Source organism: Chaetura pelagica, unplaced genomic scaffold (assembly GCF_000747805.2).
Source record: "Chaetura pelagica isolate M959 unplaced genomic scaffold, ChaPel_1.0 scaffold156, whole genome shotgun sequence".
In the NCBI taxonomy this organism is placed as follows: Eukaryota; Metazoa; Chordata; class Aves; order Apodiformes; family Apodidae; genus Chaetura; species Chaetura pelagica.
Window position 1 is genome coordinate 218,956 of NW_009953694.1, and position 21,531 is coordinate 240,486.

Sequence of the window (21,531 nt, forward strand, 5' to 3'; positions counted from 1 at the left end):
TCCTGCTGATACTACTAGTTGGTCTCACCATTCCTGTTGTGCAATCAGGCAGTCACACATTGCTCTGACCACAAAAATTAGACACACAGGAACTTTACCTTCTTTGTAGGCCTTGATTATCTCTTTGATCTGCTCTTTTGTCCGGGATGCCAGGATCTCTATGATAACACCTTCACTTGTTCCCAGACCCTTTAATAGAAAACATAGTGGAGAAATGCAGGTGGAGAAAAGTATATACTCATGGAGTGTAATTTAGTGCTAGAGAAGTATGGTAAACTGAGGAGTCAGATGGCAGCAAGAGTTTGGCTGTATTCTGTAAGGAACTGTCAGGATGAAAGCCAGAGCCGTAACACATATTTGGTTTGAATATGGCTTCATTTAGGGTGGTGTCAAATTCATAAAGGATAATTCAATATGACCCTGGACTTCCCCAATGCATTTCTGGATCTTTGATCATGGACAGTGAGAGAGGAATGTGGGGAGACCAGTGCTTGCCTAGTCAGTCCATCCTTGTATTATTGTAAGAGACCTCTCTGCATCTGAAACTTGAACAGACACTGTATCAATAGGTAGGATCTCAGCCTCACCCTTGCACCACCACTCCCTGATTCCTTAAAGGTTTCAGGTCTCAGGTGGGGGATTAGGGAAGTAGCTTTGGCTCAAGGTCATTATGTTCCATTCCTGAAATGCACTGCAGAAAGCAGTGAGGAGAATTTTAACTGAAACCATTGCCTGTGGATGCTTGTGCCTCGCCAAAGCTGAGTTTAGTTTTGCTGTTGCCTCCCCCAGGCTCCGAGGCTTATGTACAGAAACTCTCACACACCCCTAAATATTAAAGTAGCATTTTCCCCCAGATGAGCATTAATTGCACAATAAACTATTTCTCAGCGGGTACTGCTAATAAAAACTTTATCATGTAACAGTCCCGTTATTATCGCTTGAGTTAATAAGCATAATTACTGGAAACTAGCACTGGATCTATGCTACTACTTAAATACCAGCATGCAGTTCGCTAACCTTCATGGCATCATGGAGCTCCTTGGCATCATACTTGAATGGGGAGTACATAAGAGCTACAATGAGCCTCTCAAAGTTGCCACTCAGTTCAGACTTCAGGCTTTCAATCAAATCCTGTTAAACATGCACCAAACAGTTACATAAAAAGCCTCAGATGATCTCTTTACTGCCTAGTGCTGTTTCCATCTTCATGGCAACCAAGCAACCAAGCTCAACGACAGCATTGTGTTGATAACTTATTAGAGGAGATCCTGGGACTGAAAAAGTCACCTAATTCCAAAATAGGACTTGTCTAGCTACTTCCACATTCCCTGTTGTCCCATTACTCAAGCTTCTCCCATGTACCAATTAATTCTGCAGCAGAGTAGATAAGATAAAAGTCTTCCTCCACTCTGCTTTTCTCAGTGGGTAGGACCAGGCAGCTAAAGGCCTTGAATTGAGCAAGGGATGTAGCTTCAGAGCCAATTACTAAAGCCTGCAAGCACCCAGGACTTTTGCAGAATCAGGCATGCAGCCTGTTTCAAGAGAGACTTCAAACTTTATTTCCTTTATAACTCAGATTTTTAGGGTATGACCCTATTCTACTGGGATGCATCTTCTCTATGCATTGTCCCATGCTTCCTGCTCTCATATTTGTTTCTCTTTCTTAGGCCCTTCCATGACAATCCCCTTTCCAGCGAGGGTCATTGAATACTCCAGTTTCTGTGCTGACTCAAGAGGCTATGTTGTTCTTTTCCAATACATTTCCCTCTTTCCCGTTCTTTAACTGGGACTCTCAGACTACTAGATCCAGCTGGTGGAAGAGTTTTCCCAATTTTATAAAAAATAGCCACAGAAAAATATGGTTTTCAATGACCACAGTTTGTTTTCATTTTCAGAATTTCTAAACAAACATAAGTAATTAAACTTCCTTTCATATTGAAAAAGGCCCCAAGCAAAACTCAAATTGTACTCAAAATGTCACTTAGAAAGTTATCAGGTTTTGTTACAGCTTCAAAAGCAGTAAGAAGTTACAATTTAAGTTAAAGGAGATTTAAAATAAAATATTTGCTTAAAATGCATTTTACATAAGAAATTACAACCTTCTGGAGAAATCCAGATTTTCTGACCAAAAATTAATTTCACACATGCACCCCAGGCCTTATAAATAAATATTGACTTATTTGCAGAAGACCTGCCTATTGTTTACATCATGCTTCTAGGATTAACTGTACACCCATTTACAACACCCTGCATGCTGTGACACAGTAACTGAATTGACTTTGTTTTGGAAGAACCTTTCCAAACTGTCCTTTGAACGACTTGGCGATCTGCTGACGTTGCATATTGCTCCTCTTGGTTAGGACATCAATTATAGCTTCTTCATCAGTCCCTGTAGAGAGCAACAATAAGCCATTAACACAGTGTACAGAATAAGCTGAGACTAGTCCAAAATCCCAGTTCAAGTATTCAGACAGTCTTCCCTAGTTTATTGCCTTCAAAATGTACAAGTTTAAGTACATATTGAGGAAACTTTAACTTTTCCTTTTCCACATTAAAAAAAAAAAAAAAGGTATTTCTGGTTGCATTTTTCTTATGGAATGGCTTCCTCTTGGGCAATTATGAGCAAAACGTAGAATTTACACACATGGTTGGATTCAACTCACCAAGCCCTTTCATGGCCTTGTAGAGAGTCTGAGCATCAGGTGCAGGGTCAAAATTTAAAGCACCCATCACAGACTTGCCCTCTGCTTCACTCTGAAAGAAGAAAAATACAGGACTTTTCACCACTGCTTTTCATCAGCTGAAGTCTGGTAGAAAAAGCTGAGTAGGCTTATTCGCTTGTTATACAAAACTTCATACATTTATGCTATCATATTGCACTGCTTTAGAAACTACATTTCCCAGTGGTTTGGTGCACAGTATGTTTCACTTTTTCTTTTAATTTCATGGAATAGTCATGCTCTCACAGACCATTTTCTAGGTAGCAGCTTTATTCTCCTGTTGTTTCTCCACTCGTGCACAGCTGATTTCTAGAAGGAAGTATCTCTGCTGGAAGGATTTGGGCCAAGACACTACTTTGAAGAGAGAGATCCATCTGGAGAAGAGCAGGTTTGATGTTCTTCCCTGAACCAAGGGACAACTATAAAGGAACCCTCTGGACAGACTCCTAAGGTACTGTCAGTGCCAGAGTCCCAGGGCAGAAAGACATGCCAAGACTTATTTCCAGTCACCAAAAAGTAATGAGTGGGGCCATCAATCAGAACCCAGGCTTAAGAGCTTGAGTTTAACAAAAGCTGTTATTCAAGGAACTGGCTTGAATATATTGATGCATCTCTAACAATAAGGTCCTATCAAAAGGGGTTTATCTGAGTGGTTAGTCGTAGAGAGTCATCACCACTTTATTCAAATAACACACGGAGTTTTTCTTTTCTTAGCAGCAGAGAGACTTAAGTTGCTTAAGTTACTATATTCTCAGAAATTTATTACTGGCGGGGATATGGTCAATATCAAACTAATGACATCAATATGACTTGATGGATTTTTCAATGGGGGTGGCCTCAGAGTCAGATAAAAAGCACCTTTAAATCTGGACTTAAAAATGAGAAGGAATCACTATGGTTGTCTCATCTGACTTGCATAACATAGATTACCAATGCCACTCAGCAGCTTCCTGCTATGGTGTAAACCCCTTTTGTTCTTATCTCCTGCACTCAAGGGGCCTCTATCTCTCTTCTCCTTGAGTCTCATCCAAGTTTTGCCAAGAGGGATGGGTGAGTCTTCAAGCAATATTTGCCAGGTAGAAAAGCTTGTGGAAATTCCCTTCAGGATCTGCATTCCTTGTTTTTAAGAGAGGCTGGAAGACTGATAAATGGCTGCAAGCTTAGGAGTGCTTGTCAGCAAATGCCAGCCTAGTGCCACAGCTGGTGCATACCCATGCCCTGCTTCACAGGTGCTCAGGCTGGCTCTGGGCAAACCAGCTCTGGGGTCCTTATTGAGTGCCTTGCCAATAGATATAGCTGCCACACATCTGCATGCTGGCCCCTTTGCCAGCCAAGCTCTGAGAAGCAGTGGTGAGCAAACAAGAGGCGATGATGATAGAATCACAGAATGCCAGGTTTGAAGGGGCCTCAAGGTGATCCAATCTTTTCAGGTAACACTATGCGAGGCTTATATGAGGTTGCTCAGCACCCTGTCAAGATGAGACTTCCAATGTGAGGGAATCTACCACTTCCTTTGAGACACTATTCCAATATTTGATTGTCCTGCTAGTGAAAAATTTACCTTGTGTTCAACCAGAATCTCCCCAGGAGCAACTTGTGCCTATCACCCCTTGTGTTTTCCATTTGAAAAGACATCATGAGGCTCAATAGAAGCAGTATTTTCATCAGTCAGGAAGATCTGGAAGAGGTCTTCAGTTTGCAGAAGTTTGCTTTACAACCAACACAGAGAGAGACTCCTGTGCTACCACACCTTGCTCGCAGCAGAGAAAGCAGCTGCAGAACTCACAGCTTTGAGGCCCAACTCACAGCAAATCTAAGGCTGCAGCGTAGCTGTCACTGCAGAAAGAGGAATGACAGACTAATGCATTGCCTCTCCAAAAGGTTTGTCATCAGTCTGGAACAGGAGGTTTGGCTGAGCTTGTACTACCATTGGATGTGGTCCTGCTTTCCTGCTCCCCTGTGAAGTCAGCCAGCAACATCACAGCTGTCTTGGAAAGCAGGTTACACTCAACCATCTGATTTTACTCTGAGAAAGATGGACAGTTCTCTATAGCTGGATACAAAGGCTCATGTGAAAGAAACACTCTGGATCTGTGCCTGATGACTCAGAGAAAAAGGGAGTGCAAAGCTGAGCTTCATTTGGAGCCAGTGGAAATAACTTAAACAATAACCTTTTTATTGTTTTTACTAATTCCAGCAAACATTTACAGCCCATCCTGGCTCTTGAGCAGCACATTCATGACTCACTGGTACACCTCATTCTCTGTGTTGAATTGTTCCAGCACAGGTACAATCACAACAGGTTTCCACAGTAACCCTGTTCAGTTTGGTCTTGGTTTCACAGATGAATTGACCCTTCAATTACCTAACTTATACTACTTAAGGCATCTGTGAAGATGAATAATTGGCCTGAAAGCAATGGAATGAGTGTACCTTACAGCTGATTTTCTGAAAGTTTTACCTGTAAATGAAAGGGAATTAAAAGTTTTCACACCAAAATATTTTCAAACTGAAACAGTAGTTTACTGAAAAGCTGGAATTTGGGGACAGGGTTTACTAGTTTTTTTCAGTGAAGTGTTTCTAAGAAAGCTTCACTTTTTTTTCATTCTGTTCGTTTTGGAACTCTATTTTTTACAAAGGGTTTAGAAAACCAGAACAATTTTCTACCATCCTTCCTTTGCCCTCTTATCTCTTCGTGCCACCACCCCTTTACAATACCAATAGATAAGAGATCACTGAGGCTTTTCTCTTTCTCCTTTTCTCACACTAAATTTTCAAAAGATTTCCAGCTTGTGGTTGAACAGATGAGCAGAAAGGGAAAAATTAAAGTCAGAGCTACTCCAAGCTTCGGAAAAACAGTCCGTTTTCCAGAAGGAAACACGGGGCCAGCGGGAGATCAGCAGAAAGGAAGATTACACTTTCCATTTTTCTGGGAAAAAAAAATCACTGTATGTTTTGAGATCAGTAAAGTTGCCCATCTGAACTCTATTTGAAGAAAAAGTAGGCATTAACTTGATATTCCCCAAGGAATGTTTCTCTAGCTCCCACTGCTTGGGTACAAAATTGTAACTGAGAATGTGAGAATGGTCATGTCCATGCTAAGTGTTTTCTCACTCCTTGATGATGTATTTGCACCTGAGGTAATATAATACACTGCAAGACAGCACTCCTGCACTTCTCAGGCATCTTTACTGGCACATGGCAACAGAGGCCCCTCTTTGAGGCCCCTTGTTCTGCTCACCCCTTACACAGGCTGCTGAAACATGAAGCCTTCCTCACAAAAATGTGGAAGTGAAGCACAAATCTTTCCATGGACAACACAGAAGCAATCAAGAGAAAGCCTGTGCAGTATTGACAGTGGTTCTGGTCAATGGACTGGGCTGGGGAAGAAGACTTCTCTACCAGAACTCTTCCATTGCGTGTCTCCAGCAGGTCTCTCCCAGGCCTTGGCTTAGAGGTATTTGGAGATAGAGTCTGGGGGTAAACTTCACCTTCCACATAGGCTAACGGGAGAGCTACCATGGATGGCAAGAGAGCTCTGCACATCACCAGAGCTGCCTGCTGCCTGGCCTGAGCTGTGCTCCAGAGGTTGCCTCAGTGGACCCCATGAGCATCCCCTCATCCTGCCACATTCCTCCAAAGCCACAAGATTTCAGAAGAGCATATATGCAGTATTTCTCCGCCCCAGCAAACAGATAGGTGTCCAAGTCCAAATTGTCATTGCAATATTAAAAATCCACAAAGAAAAAGACATTGTGGCTTGACTACATCTTCCTCCATGACCACAGCCCACCAGAGCAACTGGGGACCAAAATGGGGCCAGTGCCCTGAGCTCACTGCAACAAGAGAAGGGAGTAGATGAAGAGCCTGCAGCTTTCAGACCTATTGCAGACCTCAGCTATGTTACTTTGCTTCTCTCCAGGACTGTCTTCCCATATCCAAAGGCATATCCAACTGAACAGAAAACATTCCCCCACTATCAACAGTCACCACCCCCAACTTCCACCCTTCAACAGGACCCCCAACCATCATCCCTACAGCCAACACAAAACAAACCCAACCCCATGCCCTATAACATGCCAATTACCCAATGCCTCGGGGAAAGGATCGGCTGTCAACGACAGAGTACAAAAAAACTACCAGCATCCCCCCCTAAATACACCATAAACAGAACCAATGACAGAAAGGAGAGCCTGAGACCCATCAACCATATACATCCTACAACAGAAACAACCACCAAACCAACCACCCCGTAATAAGGAGAAGGATTAGTTGCAACTGCATCACTCTCAACTGAAGGACCAGGGCAAGTCTGCTCTTCTTAAAGCCATCAATCATGTTCAGACCTTCCTTAATTAAGGTTTTAGAAGTACTGAAAGCTATTTTATAGTCAGAAAAATCAGAAAATAGGTCTGGCTGATATTTAAAAAGGAAACATTTCATTCCCTCACAGTGCCAGATGTAACTTGTAAGTCAAAGTGTCTTGTTCAGTATTTCCTCTACTTACCCAGGCCTTCCACCATGCCATGTCTCAGTAGGGACACTTGGGTCTGTTGGTGAAGAAAACCACATGTATCACACCTCAGGGCTAGAGAAACTGAGATAGGAAGGGGGTGGAAGGAGAGAAAGAAATAAAAGTGGGTTTTTTTCCAATAAACTTACCACAAGAAAACTGGAATAACTGTACTCCTTAGAAGGGTTATTCTCTCTGGAAGCTGCAGAAAGTAACTGGCTTCTCTGTGCTGGGAGCACACAGGTATAAACCTTCCTTATCTATGAATTCCGTGGGCCAACACCCTCAGACGTGACTCAACCTGTTTTTCACATATGATCTCACAGGGAGAGAACAAGTTGCTTAATAAATGAGGCTTCCCTTGTGAGAAGCCCTACGTTCAACCCCGTTGACTAAAGCTTGCTGTAAATTTTCCACTGCTTCTCCCCACACACCCTTCTCTGCTAACATTTTGGTCTCTGGCACAGACACAACATGCAAATTACAAGCATTTCTCAGCATAAAACTCCACTGAGAATCAGTGAATTTTGCTACAACAGAATAAGCCACACACTCATTATTACTGACTCTTTTTCTCTCTACCTATCTGGAATACAGCAAAACAGGACTCTAGAAACTTAACAAACCCACTACTACTCCCTTCCTTCAAAAAAGCTTATTTAATTAAAATAAATATCCAAACATCCCAAATCACTATGCCACAAAAACAGCCACACACCACAAGCCCTACATCTTACAGTAAAGCTCAATAAAGAAGCAGACTGCACAGAGACTTGGGAGGTCCCCCCTATCCCACACCTGGACTTGCATGGCATGAGTCAAGAAACATCTCAAGGGTGACATAGGGCCAGCATATTTAAAGCTAACAACTTTCAGTAATGCCAGCCCCCCAAAAGTTATAGAGCTTGCACTAGCTGCTGTGACATGTTAAGGCTCAGTAATAGAGTGTGAAATGTTTTTGTTTCTTTTTTTTCCTTTTTGTGTTTGTTTTAAAAAGAGGTGAACAGTTTTCAATGCTTTAACTTGGAGAAAAGTTTCTGCGAAATAAGCTGAAAGATCATATGGTTGTAGCAATATTTTCCTGTCTAGACTTCTGTCAGAATCCACCCCTGCCAGCATTTATTTATTTATTTAAAACAGAAAGCTGTTCTGATGGAAATGATGTTCCCACCAGCTATATCTTAACCCTTGCTATATAGGAGCTTTGTCCTCTCTCACATTTACAGACCCACATGGGATGTTGGGTAAGCACCAGACTACAGGCCTTTCTTATTTCCTTCCCATACACTGCTATTTCACTTAACCCAGCAAGGTCCCTGGTGGCCTGGGAAGCTGCCCTGGCTATTCCCAGAAGAATGATCTGTGCCAGCTTGGTTTCTAGCCACGTTTGAGAGGCAGGTTTACCAATAGCACACAGTACAAAAGCAGTCCTTCATTCTCCCTAGGGGTAAGGTGTATTTGCTTTTGCTGGATCCCAAGTCTGTGCCTGGCTGGTTACACGTGCCTTTCCCCCCTGTGTTGAAATTTAATTGGGTCAGCTTGCCATGGAGGTCAGCTTGCCATGGCGGTCAGCTTTCTTGAGGACTCTAAGGATAAAGCCACCCTTCTAGAGTTACAAAGAGCTAGAGGTCACAGAGGGAAGCAGAGACCAAACCAGACCAAAAATAGGACAAAGCCCAAGCAGTCATTTTTGGCAGCATGAACTAAAAAGGGCTGCAAAGGGACATTACAGAACATTTGAATGCAGTGAAACAGTGGCCAGATTTTAAGAAATCAATATGGATGGGCTAGGTAAGGCCTGGAGAGCCTGAATCATGCAGCAAAGGTAAGAGCAGCACTGCACAGTTTTAATACAGATCAGAGAAGTCAGCCGTCCCAGGCCAGGGCTGCAGGAGATAGACACTGATGTTCAATATCCCTTTTGCTTGTGCAGGTGCTTTGATAGAAGCAGCTAAATTTAATATCAACAAATTAAGCTTCACTACGCTTCTTGTCCCCCTCTTAACACATATGCTGTGCATGTGAGTGAGCTTACCTGTGGTTCTTGCACTTTATTAATGTGTACCAGACACACAAATCTTTTACAGCACCAGTACATTTATCTAAGGCACAACATCATATGTAATCAGTGATTACTGACAGGAACATGCAAATCTTCAGAAAAGGGCCAGAAGATGATGCACGGGTTCTCCCAACCCTGTCTCCCTCTCCCAAGATGTCATTTCTGCATCTCAGGCAATATTATTTTTTGGAAAGTAAACTCCAAATGCACTCAAGATTGTAATTTTAAACTGCCCAACATAAAGAGGTGGTTAGAATTTCACTCAGCCAGTGATCCCGGTTGCTTGTACTATGATACCCCACAAAATAATGTAATCTCTGAGCTGGGCAGTGCGTCAATCATGCTGTGGGTACAGACAGCTATAGAGTGTTATCCACAGTGAATCTTTCTCAGGCCTCATCCACAGGCCTTCTCTAGGCTTTCAGAGAGTCCCTGCTCCTGTTGATATGCCTGGCCAGCCTTCAACCAGCAAGAGTGGGCAGAAACCTCCAGTAGAAGCAGCACATGCACCATAATCAGGTTTAGTTTGCACATTTTTAAGCAATTTAGTCCAAATCAATTTTCAGCTAGACAAAACAAAGAAGATACCCGTGTACTTAGTTTTTCTTGACTTTGCCCTTGGGACTTTCCAAGCTTGAATCCGTGATATCAGAGCTGCTCCTGATATATACTGACCCATTGTAAGGAAAATTATTAACAAAATCACAAGCAAGATTTTGCTTAACATTTTTCAATCCGCAAAAGGTGTCAGTAGCCTCAGAATGGTGCATTACCAGCATTCAAGAAGCTTTTACCGCTCATAAAGCTCTGACTATTGTTTTAGATGAGAGCAGTCTAAAGGGTACTCAAATTTATACTGAGGGTGACTAAAGTCTTCTAGGATGCAGAGGCAGCTCCCTTTTCCCCTTTCCCATCTGTAGATTATTATAAAGTCTGGCCCTATGCCCAGAAAGATTCAGGCCAGGAGCTGACTGCCTTGGAACATGAAAACTTATGGAAGCCAGGTTCTCAACTGCTCAGCAATTTCACTTACTCCATGGCTTTCAATTCCAATAGAACTTTTTCAAGACTAACAAAAACAGCATATCTCATTGGGAATTTCATCCCAAAGTTTTTGTTTTTTTTTTGTTTGTTTGTTGTTGTTGTTGTTTTTCCAGCCAGGAGCTTGGGAATCAAGAGGAACAATTGTGAAAACAGCAGACCAAACACAGATAGTTTTGTAAAAAACATTAATCTGACCAATTGTATAATGTAACACCTATATTTGAGGAAATTAGAGCTCACCCCTCAAACCAAAGAGAAAGAAGTATTCTATTACAAGGCCAAAAAGTTAATAACTCTGTCCAATCCAGTCTGTAAGAAATACCATGAAGAACTTTAGTTCAGATGAGGAAACAGTTCAGCAAACAGAATTTTTTTTTTATACATAGGGAAAAAAATTGACCAGACTCATGCAGGTCCATGTTTTCCAGGTCTGAACATAACCTCATTGCTTACAAGTCTTTTAGCTTGCCCTACCTTCCAGTGACTTACATGAGTCTCTTGCCCCATCAGCTGCTGTGTTTGCAAACAGGTTTGTACTCTTCACTGTGCAAACTACAATAGTTTCATCCTACAGATTTTAAGCCTTCATGCAAACAAAACCAGAGACCAGGACCTATTTTTTTCTGCTTCTACTGCTCCTTCTTTTTTAGTTGTTTTCTTTTTCTTCCTGCTTATCACTACTTAAGTGGATACAAACAGCTGAATGCCCTCACAGTTATTAAAAGCAAATACCCTTGTGTCTACTAATCAGATCACAATCACCTGAAACCAGATCACGGTATGGCAGAGCTATGGAAATTCGCCAGCAAGCCAATCCAAACAAAAAGTTATTGTCTGCTTATGAAGGAGGGATGAGCTGGAGAAAATAAACAGAAGGGGAATGCAGCAGTTTTGAGCAAGGAGAGCGTTTGTAATGCAAAAATAAAGTCACTAAAGCCTACAAAAATTGTACTCACATACCTGGCAGCTCACTGCTCACTCCACCCTTTCCTCTTGTGCCTTTGAAGCATGTTTCAAAGGGAAAATGACCCCAAAGTAGGGTTATTTCCATTTGAAAATCACTAGCACAGCCTAATTTTTCAAGCCTCCTTTATTACCACAAGCAGCTCTCTGCCAAGCCTTGTAAGAAAATTCACATCTATACATTGTGGGGGTCATTCAATCACAGAAGCAGGAATAGAGGCCTTGATTCTTTCCAGCACCTTTGCAGCTCAGGAGGACAAGCCCTGGGGTCAGTGGGAACAGCCAGTGCTGCAGGGGACTCTGCACAGAAGTTTCCACAGGTTAGTGAAGGGTGTGTCAGCTTCACCTTTGCTGCACAGGGCCTCTCTGCTGCTGGTGGGAGAGCCAGGGTGAGGCACTAACACAAACAGCAGAACACATTCCCTTGGCTTGGCTGCCTCTGTTCTGCTTCTGGCTGACTCTGACTGACCGTTTTTCTGCTCATTCCTTTCTTGCTAATGCTGGTGCCAAGGAATTCCTCCCAGTATCCCTAACAACCATTTCCCACAAAAAGCAGGGAATTGCTGTTCTTATTTAACCCTAAAGGCCAACAAAGCAAGTACCCACTGAATCACAATGGGCAAAGGCATCTCACTTGGGTCTGATAGGGCTGTGACAGATGCCAAGAGTTCACACACCAGCAATGGGAAAGAGGCAGCATTTGAGAACCTTTGGATGTTTGCATGTGAACTATATTGTGCATGTCCCCACCCACATTTATGGGATTGTTTTTCTGTAGTCCTTGGTGGAATAAGTACCAGGTGTTTGTAAACCATTAAAGATAATCCTGCTGCTTGAAATTACCCCATGATGAAGATGGATTTATACACAGCAGCCTAAGGGAGAAGAGAAGGACCCTGGATGTGTCTGGATCCAATTGTTTGTAGCAAGGTAGCAACATACTCTTCACTGCTTGCATTGCTTGGCAGGTCGGACAGCCTTTCTTGGTAAGATATGCTCTTCTCCATTTCCAGCTTTTACACACTTAGTAGTAATGGGGACATCTTTTGTAGCCTTTTCTGACTTTGCTCTGTGACAGGAATTGAACCAGAAGTCCCCAACACAAGCTCACTGTGATGCTGATCATGTGGGACTGCCCAAGCAGTCGCAGCTGCATCTGCATGACTCAAGAGCCAGAGTTTGAGTGTTGTGATCTATGCTAAAGGGGGTTAAGATTAATAAACAAGAAATCATGGTGTCCCTTCTGATTTCTTGATGAAATTAAAGGTAATACTAGTGCTTCAGGGAACATCCAGCTTCAGCATTGACTCCTTGACTGCCTGTGTATCTCATTTTGATTGCATCTAGTGTTCTTTTTCATGTCCTTCCTACAGCTAGATTTGCCTTGAGCTTTGAAGCGGCCATATCATTGTTTGCTGTTGTATTTTATAGTGTTGCTTTTTAAGAGAAGCCAACATTTTTCACAAAATGTTTTTGTGGTAACAAGAACAGAAAACAGGGCAAATAATCTTATAATAGAGAAGTCTGCTTAAAGGCACTAAAAATAGCAACAGTGCTGCTAAAACAGCCAGCTCTCCTTAAGCTGAGAACTGTGGTCTAGCTGAGTTAGTTGAAAATCTTTCAAGTATTCAATTTTTTTCCTGGAAACCCCTGCCAGATATGGGTGGGTGATTTAAGACCAGCCCCTCTGTGATACTGAGGTGATTAGAGTCCACTGGGTCAAACCAGAGAGGATGTGTTCAGGGTCCTGGTGATAGCAAGAAATCAAAACAAGCTCTCTCAAGAGCCAGACTCACAGAATCACAGTGTCTTATTTGCAGAATGGCATGAAGTATTCATTCATACCTCAACAGACTAACTAGTGTGTCAAATTGTGGGTTATTTTCAGCATCAGTTTTTGTCACCGAGGTGATAAATGAGGGCTGAACATTTCAGACAGAGAATCATTGTCACCAGCTCATAGATCAGCTCAGTTAAGTCCAAGAACAGAAGAGGACTGATAGTCAGGGCTTGTCTGGCTGGAGATTTTACTTGACACATGTTTTAGTGTTGGTGTCTGTCTCTTTGATAGTAACTTAACAATCAGGTCACAGCTCACCAATGAGTATGCTGATATGAAATGTACATTGTAGAAAACACAGCACAGGCTCCATCATACCACCAGTTTGGCCTGTACAGAGGCTGCAAGAGACAGGGGCATAGCCAAGGAAGGACTAGCTCTGAGGAAGGTCAAGAGCCTGTAAAGAGGGACTGACCATGGCAAGGGCTCAGAAAGGAACTGAGGTACTGGTTGTGGCAAAGGTCTACAAGTACTGGAAGGAGGAAAAGTGGTGGCCCCATGGCTCTGTCCTAAGCTTCCTTTACCACTCAGCCTGACCTACCAGAGCAAGCACTCATTTTCAGCAGCAAGCTGTTGCTTGCTTAGTAACTGTGCAAGCTCCAGCTGAGTACGTGAAGCTCAAGCTCACACGACTCAGATGGCTCAAGGCTGATGCTGGTCAGTGATAAACATGAAAATGACCAAATTGAGAATGGCAGTGATGTGGCCTATGGGTTTTACAGCCAGGGAGTTAGTTGCTCCTTGGCAGGGTAGATGAACAGAGAGTGCTTGGAAAGCACATTTACTCTGTGGGCAGTAGAAGAGGCTGTTGAGCTGGAACTGCTAGTTTAAGCATGGTTTCCACAACAAAATCAGCTTGAAATAAATTTTTTTGTTGAAAAGCAATGCCAAGCTCCTACTCTTTCTGGAGAAGTCTGAGTTGGCTGTTCTGCTGCAGGAAATAGGCAGTCATGTCCTGCCCTCCAGTGGCAGTCTGGCCAGACCTGCCTCCCTGACCACTATGGCCATCATCACCGTCCTCCACCCTGGAGAGCCCTGTGCTGCCCTGACCAGCTCACTGAGTGCTGTCAGGGGGTCACAGTCCAAATGGTCACTCTGGGGTGGTACCATGTACCATAATGTCCCAGCACTTGTGTGCAGTGGCCTGCCTCCCAGAGGGGACAGCCCTGCCAAGGAGCATCTGCTGGCTGGCATCTATTATGGTCTCACAGCATCCATACTGGGAAAGGCTATGTCAGCCCTCACTGGAAAAACATGTTAACCATTTCCTTGCTGTGTACAGCTGGTGTGACAGGATTCATGACAGGGAGGAGAGGGAAACACTGTGTTCCTTTGGGCATCCTGATGGGGTAGGAGGAAGTGCTGGGGACATTCACCCCTCAGCAGAGGAGCAGGGGAGGTGTGGAGCAGCCAAGGCTGCTGTGGGGAGCCCAGTTCCCACCTTCTGCAGGGCTGCCAAGCCAGGGTGACAAGGTGCAGTGAAGCTGTGATTGCTTATGGTCCCTTTTCCACACTGGGACATGGAAGACCTCTGATCAGAACATGGTCTCCAGGGCAGATCCCTCATCGTGCTGAAAGAAGCAGTGACAGAGCACCTCCAAATTCGCAGGCAACCCTACAATAACAAGCCAACTGGCTCTGCAGTCTGGCATTTGCCCTCAGCAAACTTGTGGAGAGAAGTGCTCCTCCACAGAATGTCCTCTGCACACAGCTCTCTGAGACCTGGTTAGCAAAGGGGCTACCGGGCCAGATACTGACAGAGAGACATCATGCACTCTGCTTGGCAGCAAACACGCCAACAGGCTATTTTTACACTTCTTTCCTGCCGTTGAGCCGAGGCTGCTCTTGAACTACCAAAAATACCATAATGTCAGAGGTGAGTCATGCGTGTGGCCAGCACCAGGAGCCTCTCCCACCTCTTCCCTCTGCCCCGAGGGGAGCTGCAAAGGTACCCAGAAAGGAAAGCTGGAAGCTGCCAAGTCTGAAAGAAGCCACCCTAGCTACTGCTACAGCTGCAGAAGCTGCCTGGCCAGGACTGCTGAGCGCTACAGTTCAAGTAGCCAGAGCTGGGCTCTGCTCTTACAGTAAGGGAAACTGAGGCACAAAATGGAGAGCAGAGATAAAGACACAACCTAGTTCCCCTGTGGTAGCATCACAGGAGGGAAGGAAAGGCTGTTTCATCCCACAGAAACTATTCTGCAGAGCTGGTGCACCCAGGGGCCACTCTGTCAACTCCTCAGAGCTCCTTTTGGCACCAGCAGGCTCCAGCTCAGGCACCCAGGGAGCAGATAACCATTGCCTGTGCACAGCTCATGAAAAGGAGAAGAGCAGGATTCAAGTGGGATGTGGAAAATTCACCCTCCAGATACACCTTCCAGGAGACCATGGCAGAGCCACTGTCTGTAGCCATCTAGAAAACATCCTGCCTGCTCTTCCCAGGCAGTGCTGGGTCCTTCTGGCCTGGGTTAGAGGCAGACCTGGCTGAGAGGGAAATGAGCTATTTCCTATTTTGACCTGTGAGTCACTTCAGCAATGCAAAAGCCATTTGTATTAGCACAAAAATAGAGGGCTGGGAAATTCCAGAGTCTGCAGAGAGCTGCAGTTTCTCTCTGCCCATTTTTTCCCTGGTAGTACCTTGCTGTACCTACTAGTTTGGGATGAGATAGACCCCCACCAGCATCTCTGTGACTGTTCTGGTGAGTAGGCTGTTGCTTGTGGTGTCTCAGACATGGGTTGCCTGCACTCCTGAAGCAGATGGCTCCTGGTGACCCATGGTAGACCCAAGTCTACCATTGTGATGATGATGACTTACAATTAACTACCTTCTGGAGACACTCACCTGCTGAGGGCACTGCATTTCCCAACTGGCATCAGGCCCAACAGCATTGTCACTGCACTGGCATCCTCTTAGCACCAAAGATCCCAACACACCTTACACAGGTGAATCAGAAATCCGGAAAACAGTAGCCCTTACATCTAGGCATGTTCACTTTTAACTAAGCTATTCCTGATGCATAAGGAAATTGAGGCACAGAACAGCCACCATTGCGTGAAGATGATGAGCTGCCACATATGCTTACTGTATTTTCCCATTGGTTTTGATTGGGCAATTTTCCTTGGATAATGAAGAGGAATCTTGAGATTCAGCACAAAATATCTCCCCACCTACTGAAAAAATGGAGATTAGAAAATATTTGAGGGCATTTAGTATTTTTTCTTAGCGCATGAGCTGTGATCAGCAACGAAAAGGGACTGACCATGGCAAGGGCTCAGGAAGGAGCCAGACTCTGCAGTAGTTGCCAGTGACAGGACAAGGGGCAATGGGCACAAGCTGGAACATAGGAAGTTCCATTTAAATATGAGAAAAAACTTCTTCACTATGAGGTTGACAGAGCCCTTGAGCAGGCTGCCCAGGGAGGCTATGGAGTCCCCTTCTCTGGAGATACTTGAAACCCACCTGGATGCAGTTCTGAGTAATGTGCTCTAGGAGATCCTGCTTTAGCAGGGAGTTGGACAGATGATCTCTAGAGGTCCCTTCCAGCTCTGACAATTCTGTGATTCTGTGAGAGTCACTATATTTAGTAACCTGTGCCAAATGTATGCATGTTTATTGCATGTGGGTATGTCTGGACTGCTGTGTTGCCCTGTGCCTTCTGGCAAGGCTCATGCTCTAAATCCATATCTCTCTGCCATCAGAGGGAAAAGTGCATACCTCCAGTGTGAGGTGTTCTGGGTCACAGAATCTCGGGCATTTCTGCAGGGTTCCATCATGAAGAATCAGTCTGCACCCAAGAATAATGGTCTAGAGGCTCAGCAGGATGCAGGAGGACACCAGCATGGAGAAAAGTGCTACACAGTGGTGACAGACTGGCATGAGAACAGCTTATTTCAGTGAACTCTGTGGCAGCAACATAGCTGGAATTATCTAAGGACCTTCATTGAAGTAACATATGCAACAATCCTGCATCTCTGAAAGCTTAAAAGCAAACATTTATAAAAGTCTCAGACAAAACATTCCAGCAGCACATTCCCAGTCTTTCAGAGAACTCTTTCATCTCATCATCTCACAGTTCTCCTGAGTCACAGTCAGATTCAGAGTAAGACCTGGAAAGGAAACTTTCAGCATACCCCCTCTTGCAGTGAAAAGGGGAGCCCTCAGTGTGCAGGAGAGGAGAACTTTGCTGCAGAAAATGATGAAGCTTGAGATGAATCCTAAGCCAAAGGGCAAAGCACATTCACTGAGTGAACATCTGACAACTTCCAGCATGGGCAACATGCTCTGCTTGTGGCATCTTAAGGAATGGAAGGGTATGGGAAAAGAGCATTTTTTCATTTCCTGGCTCAGACTGCTGAAGCCAGTAAAATTCTTGCTTTTGACTTCCATGCAGCCACATAGGGTTTGTTGGTCTATGTTCACGTGTAAACACCACTCCTGGCACTGTGAAGCATTTTTGATGAAAGATGCTAAATCAGCATTAGAGGCTATTTATAGGCAAGTCCATAACCAATGCTGTACTGGGATCTGTAGATTTTCAGTCTCTGGGGAAGTTCAGGTCAAATCTGATTTTTTTTTGTCTCAGGCATGCATAAGCCTAACCAACCACAGCTGCAGCCACTGTCAGGTTTTTGTTAATGCAGAAGAAAAATGCCCAGAGCCTTGGCTCCAGGACTGCTTTTGTTTATCTGATCTCTTCCGAGAGCCCGAGCCTGCCTTTCACCCAAGAAGCAGATGGAGAAACAAAACAAAAAAAAATCAAGGCCACAAAATCTTTCTGAGTGAGTATTGTCTTGCCAGATTGGGGAGCAAAGTTAAAGGAAGCCAGGCTCTTTGTCAGAGCTCCTGGCTCAACGAGGAAAGGCGCACAGCTCCAGGCAAAGGGTCTTGGCTCCCATTAGCAGCACAGCCAGTTGGAGCTGCCAGGGGCCTGGGGGTGCCCGGCTCAGCCACCATGCAGCTCCCACCTGCTTTGCCACGATGACTTGCTGCAGCTATCAGCCCCTCAAAAAACCATGTCCACTGTTTCTGCAGATGAGGCTCACATGGGCTCAGGGGGCTGCATGTGTGCAAGGACCAGCTTCTTTTCCCACTGCACACAGAGCTGTGGCTGCTGTGCTGGGCAGACTGAGTATGGAGCACAGCTCAGCAGCTTTGCAGCAGCCTTAATCACCCATAATTGCAGCCTGTTGGGGTTGGAGATTTTTGTGGCCTACCACTGCTGAACTTCTTGCCTGTCTTACATTTCCACCAGCCTGCCTCCAATCCTCAATGGGACTCAAAGAGACACAGACAAAGCATTAGCAGGGAGGGAACAAAAAAAATAGTTTCAGAGACAGTGAGGGAGAAGGGTTCTTATGATCCAGCCTTGTGTCCTTCAGGCAAGACTCCTAAAAATCAGTTGGCGTTTTTGAGTCTAGAGTCAGAGACCTGTGACTCTAGTGTCTTCATAGGTGTAGGATTTGCCATAGAATTTCTCTTCCAGCTCTAGCATCTTATCTTGCATGGCTTTTACTTGGTTGTTTTTATGCATTAGACGACTTCTCTTCAAGATAGCAGCAATAAGTTTGATCCTGCTCCATATGTCAATCAATGTTTAAGCATTGACTCCAGTGGAATTTACTAAGCATTTCTTACCAGCTACCTGAGATCTGTAAGGGTTTCCAATAAATGGTGCCTTACTTTTGAATTACGCAAAGATTGAAATTCTTAGAAAAAGGACACTAAGGCACAAAACATACCCTTGTCTTGACTCAAATCAGTAGCAACTTGGGGATGAGAATTCTGACAGCCCAACTTGAAATTCTCCTCCTGACCATTAGAAAACAGCTAAGGCTGAGCTGATTAGAAAACAGGTACAGACAAGCTTACCCCCTCTTAAAATGACCCTGTGACAAAATTCTCTGTAGTGTTTAACCAGTAAGCACTTTTATTGTTGATTTTGACTCCATCAAGACTACATTATGTTGGATTATAAGACTTTAGCTACATCTCCCACATCTGCATGCAGGTTTTACATTTGCAAGGTTTTCTCAGAAAAATAGAGCAGGCGCATAAAATGCATAAAGGTTATGATTATAACATGGAAGCAGCATGTCAGTTACAGAAATTTGTACCACATGTACAAGTAATAAAGTCAAACCCCATATAAAATCTCTTTGTCAAAAATCCAACTGCTTCCTGTGTCCCTCATCTCCATGCCCTGGCTGACTATCAACCTACATCCCCACTATTTCTGAAAACAGACATTTTTCTAAAAAAAGTTTAGTACAGTACATTTTTTTCCCTTAAGAACTATAACATTTCTCTTTCACTACCCCCTCCCCCCAAATGAAAAATCTACCACAATCCACACATCTGCTCAAGCACTGTTATATGTTTAGCATCTTTATTACATTATTAAAAAGTTTCAGGTCAGTAACGAACTTCTAAACAAACTAGGATGACCCAAAAATTTCCCTTCCCCCAAAACTAAAGAGAACTGAAAATGCCATACTGCATTATCACACTTGCATGCATGTATCCTGAGCCACCTGTATTTATTCACCTTAAGCCCCTTTTAATAAATAACTGTCCAGCAGTAACATCCAGAAGTGTGCTGTCTCCTCCAAATTAAACTCTATATTTACAGAACTAGGGCTGTTTTCTCAATTAAACGTTTAAAAACAAAACATAAAACCCCAAAACAACAACAATAAAAACATCAAACAATTACAGAGAGAAAGCATATTACTGATTGTTTTGCTTAAAGATCAAAAGGAGTAAAAAGCATTAGAAGCACCAGGTGCACATGCATTTGAACTGGTACAGTTCATGAAATAATGTCATTCATTGTTATGCTCACTCATTCAGATGAGGAGCTGATTCTTTTTCTTTTTTCTTTCTTTTTTTTTTTCTTCCTTTTTTTCCCCCTTTTTCAGTTAGAACAGTCTGCTCTGCAGGCTACTCCCACAGATGGCAATCCATGCATGTGGGTTGAAACATGGCCATAAACACACTTTGATCAATGTGGTTCTGTATCAGCTTTAAACACATGGGGTTTTCCTCCCTGCTGCTTTGCACCTTGTATCATTTCACATCTGTGCTAAGTAAGAGTCAAAAGGCCCCTGAGTCCACATTTTTCTCTGATTTAGGGAAGGGTTAGATACTCACTTTTTGCATGTTTAAAATGCTGCTATATGTTGGAAAATACAGGGGAATCATCCCACATGAGAACATTTCTTAGCAGTGTAACTACTGTAATCACAACTGACACACAAGCATACCAAAACAAACATTGAAATATCAAGCCAGACAGAGGGATTTTGTCCCTTCATTTATTTTAAGCCAGCTCTCAGCTGATGGACACCAGTATTACTGCCTTGATTTCAGTTGGCCTATGTTGACTTACACCAGGTAAGGCTCAAACTCAATAGACAGTAGAATAGCAACCAGTTTCTCCTACTGTATTGTTATAGTGCCTGATATCCCTGTCAATAGATACATTTCTACATAGCCAAAATGCCTTTCTTTATCCAGTGCAGTATAGCCACTGCCCCCACCTTTGCAAAGGCAATTTAATTCAGGTTCACTTTCCCTTCTTCCCACGTTATTGACAAACTAAACTTGCAGTGCTTCTATTACAGAAGCTGCAGCCAAAACTTGACTGAAACACCAAATATTATTATGCTTAATTTATATAATGGAAATGATGGAAACTCCATTTATGCTGAATATAATATTCAAATTCATGTTTCTTGCATTAACATATATAGATCTGATCACCTGAAAACCCAAACCACTCCTATTCTCATTGCACTTGCAAGTTATGCAGAAATTGTATCTGTAATTTCTGCAAGACTGGCTGTTCCAGCAAAGAATATTCTCCTCAACTGCAAACAACAGATATGTTGGATGTATGATTATGAGAATCCCTCCCTAAGCCAACACCTCCCTTTTCACTGGAATGTTGGTCAAATTCCATCAACAGTAACATCAATGCAAATCTGCAACAGAGCAACAACTCTACTGACTCCTTTCAGGATCTGTGCAGGTGCAAGACAACACAAAATATGGTTTCCAGGCTTTTTCACAAGCCAAGGTTTACTCCTTACCCTTCAATTCAACTTTACCAGCAGACACTAATTCTGTAAGCAAGTTTTCCCTTTTCTTATTACACCATTTGTGAGCACCACGATTGTTTCAGCCTTGCCGCCTGCTGATAAGAAACTTGGCATCTACAGAGCAGTGGTCTGCCCCACTGTCACAAGCAGCTAAACCTCACACACTGTTTTTCTCCGGCAGGGAATCAGCTTTATTACCCTCTACCATTTTAATTTCTGGTTAGCATCTGTTGGCTAATTATTCTTAGATGGCCAACATGAGTGGCTGTTTGGTTCAAGGTTACATACACAT

At 43.5% G+C, this 21,531-nt stretch overlaps 1 protein-coding gene across 3 annotated transcripts in view; it reads right to left on the bottom strand.

The window, feature by feature from the left end:
- The window catches only part of LOC104391108 (annexin A8-like protein 2), a 15,610-nt gene extending 8,347 nt beyond the window's left edge, over positions 1-7,263 (bottom strand). The window contains exons 1-5 of one of the 3 annotated variants that reach the window (XM_010000335.1): positions 7,228-7,263; positions 2,664-2,754; positions 2,295-2,389; positions 1,018-1,131; positions 99-189 (exon numbers count right to left, since the gene is read on the bottom strand). In XM_010000335.1, coding sequence (XP_009998637.1) covers positions 99-189; positions 1,018-1,131; positions 2,295-2,389; positions 2,664-2,754; positions 7,228-7,248 — 412 coding nt within the window. In that variant the 5' untranslated portion in view covers positions 7,249-7,263. The remainder of the gene's footprint in view (positions 1-98; positions 190-1,017; positions 1,132-2,294; positions 2,390-2,663; positions 2,755-7,227) is intronic. The other 2 variants (XM_010000336.1, XM_010000337.1) reach the window with 2 other exon arrangements.
- Positions 7,264-21,531: the final 14,268 nt, after the last annotated feature.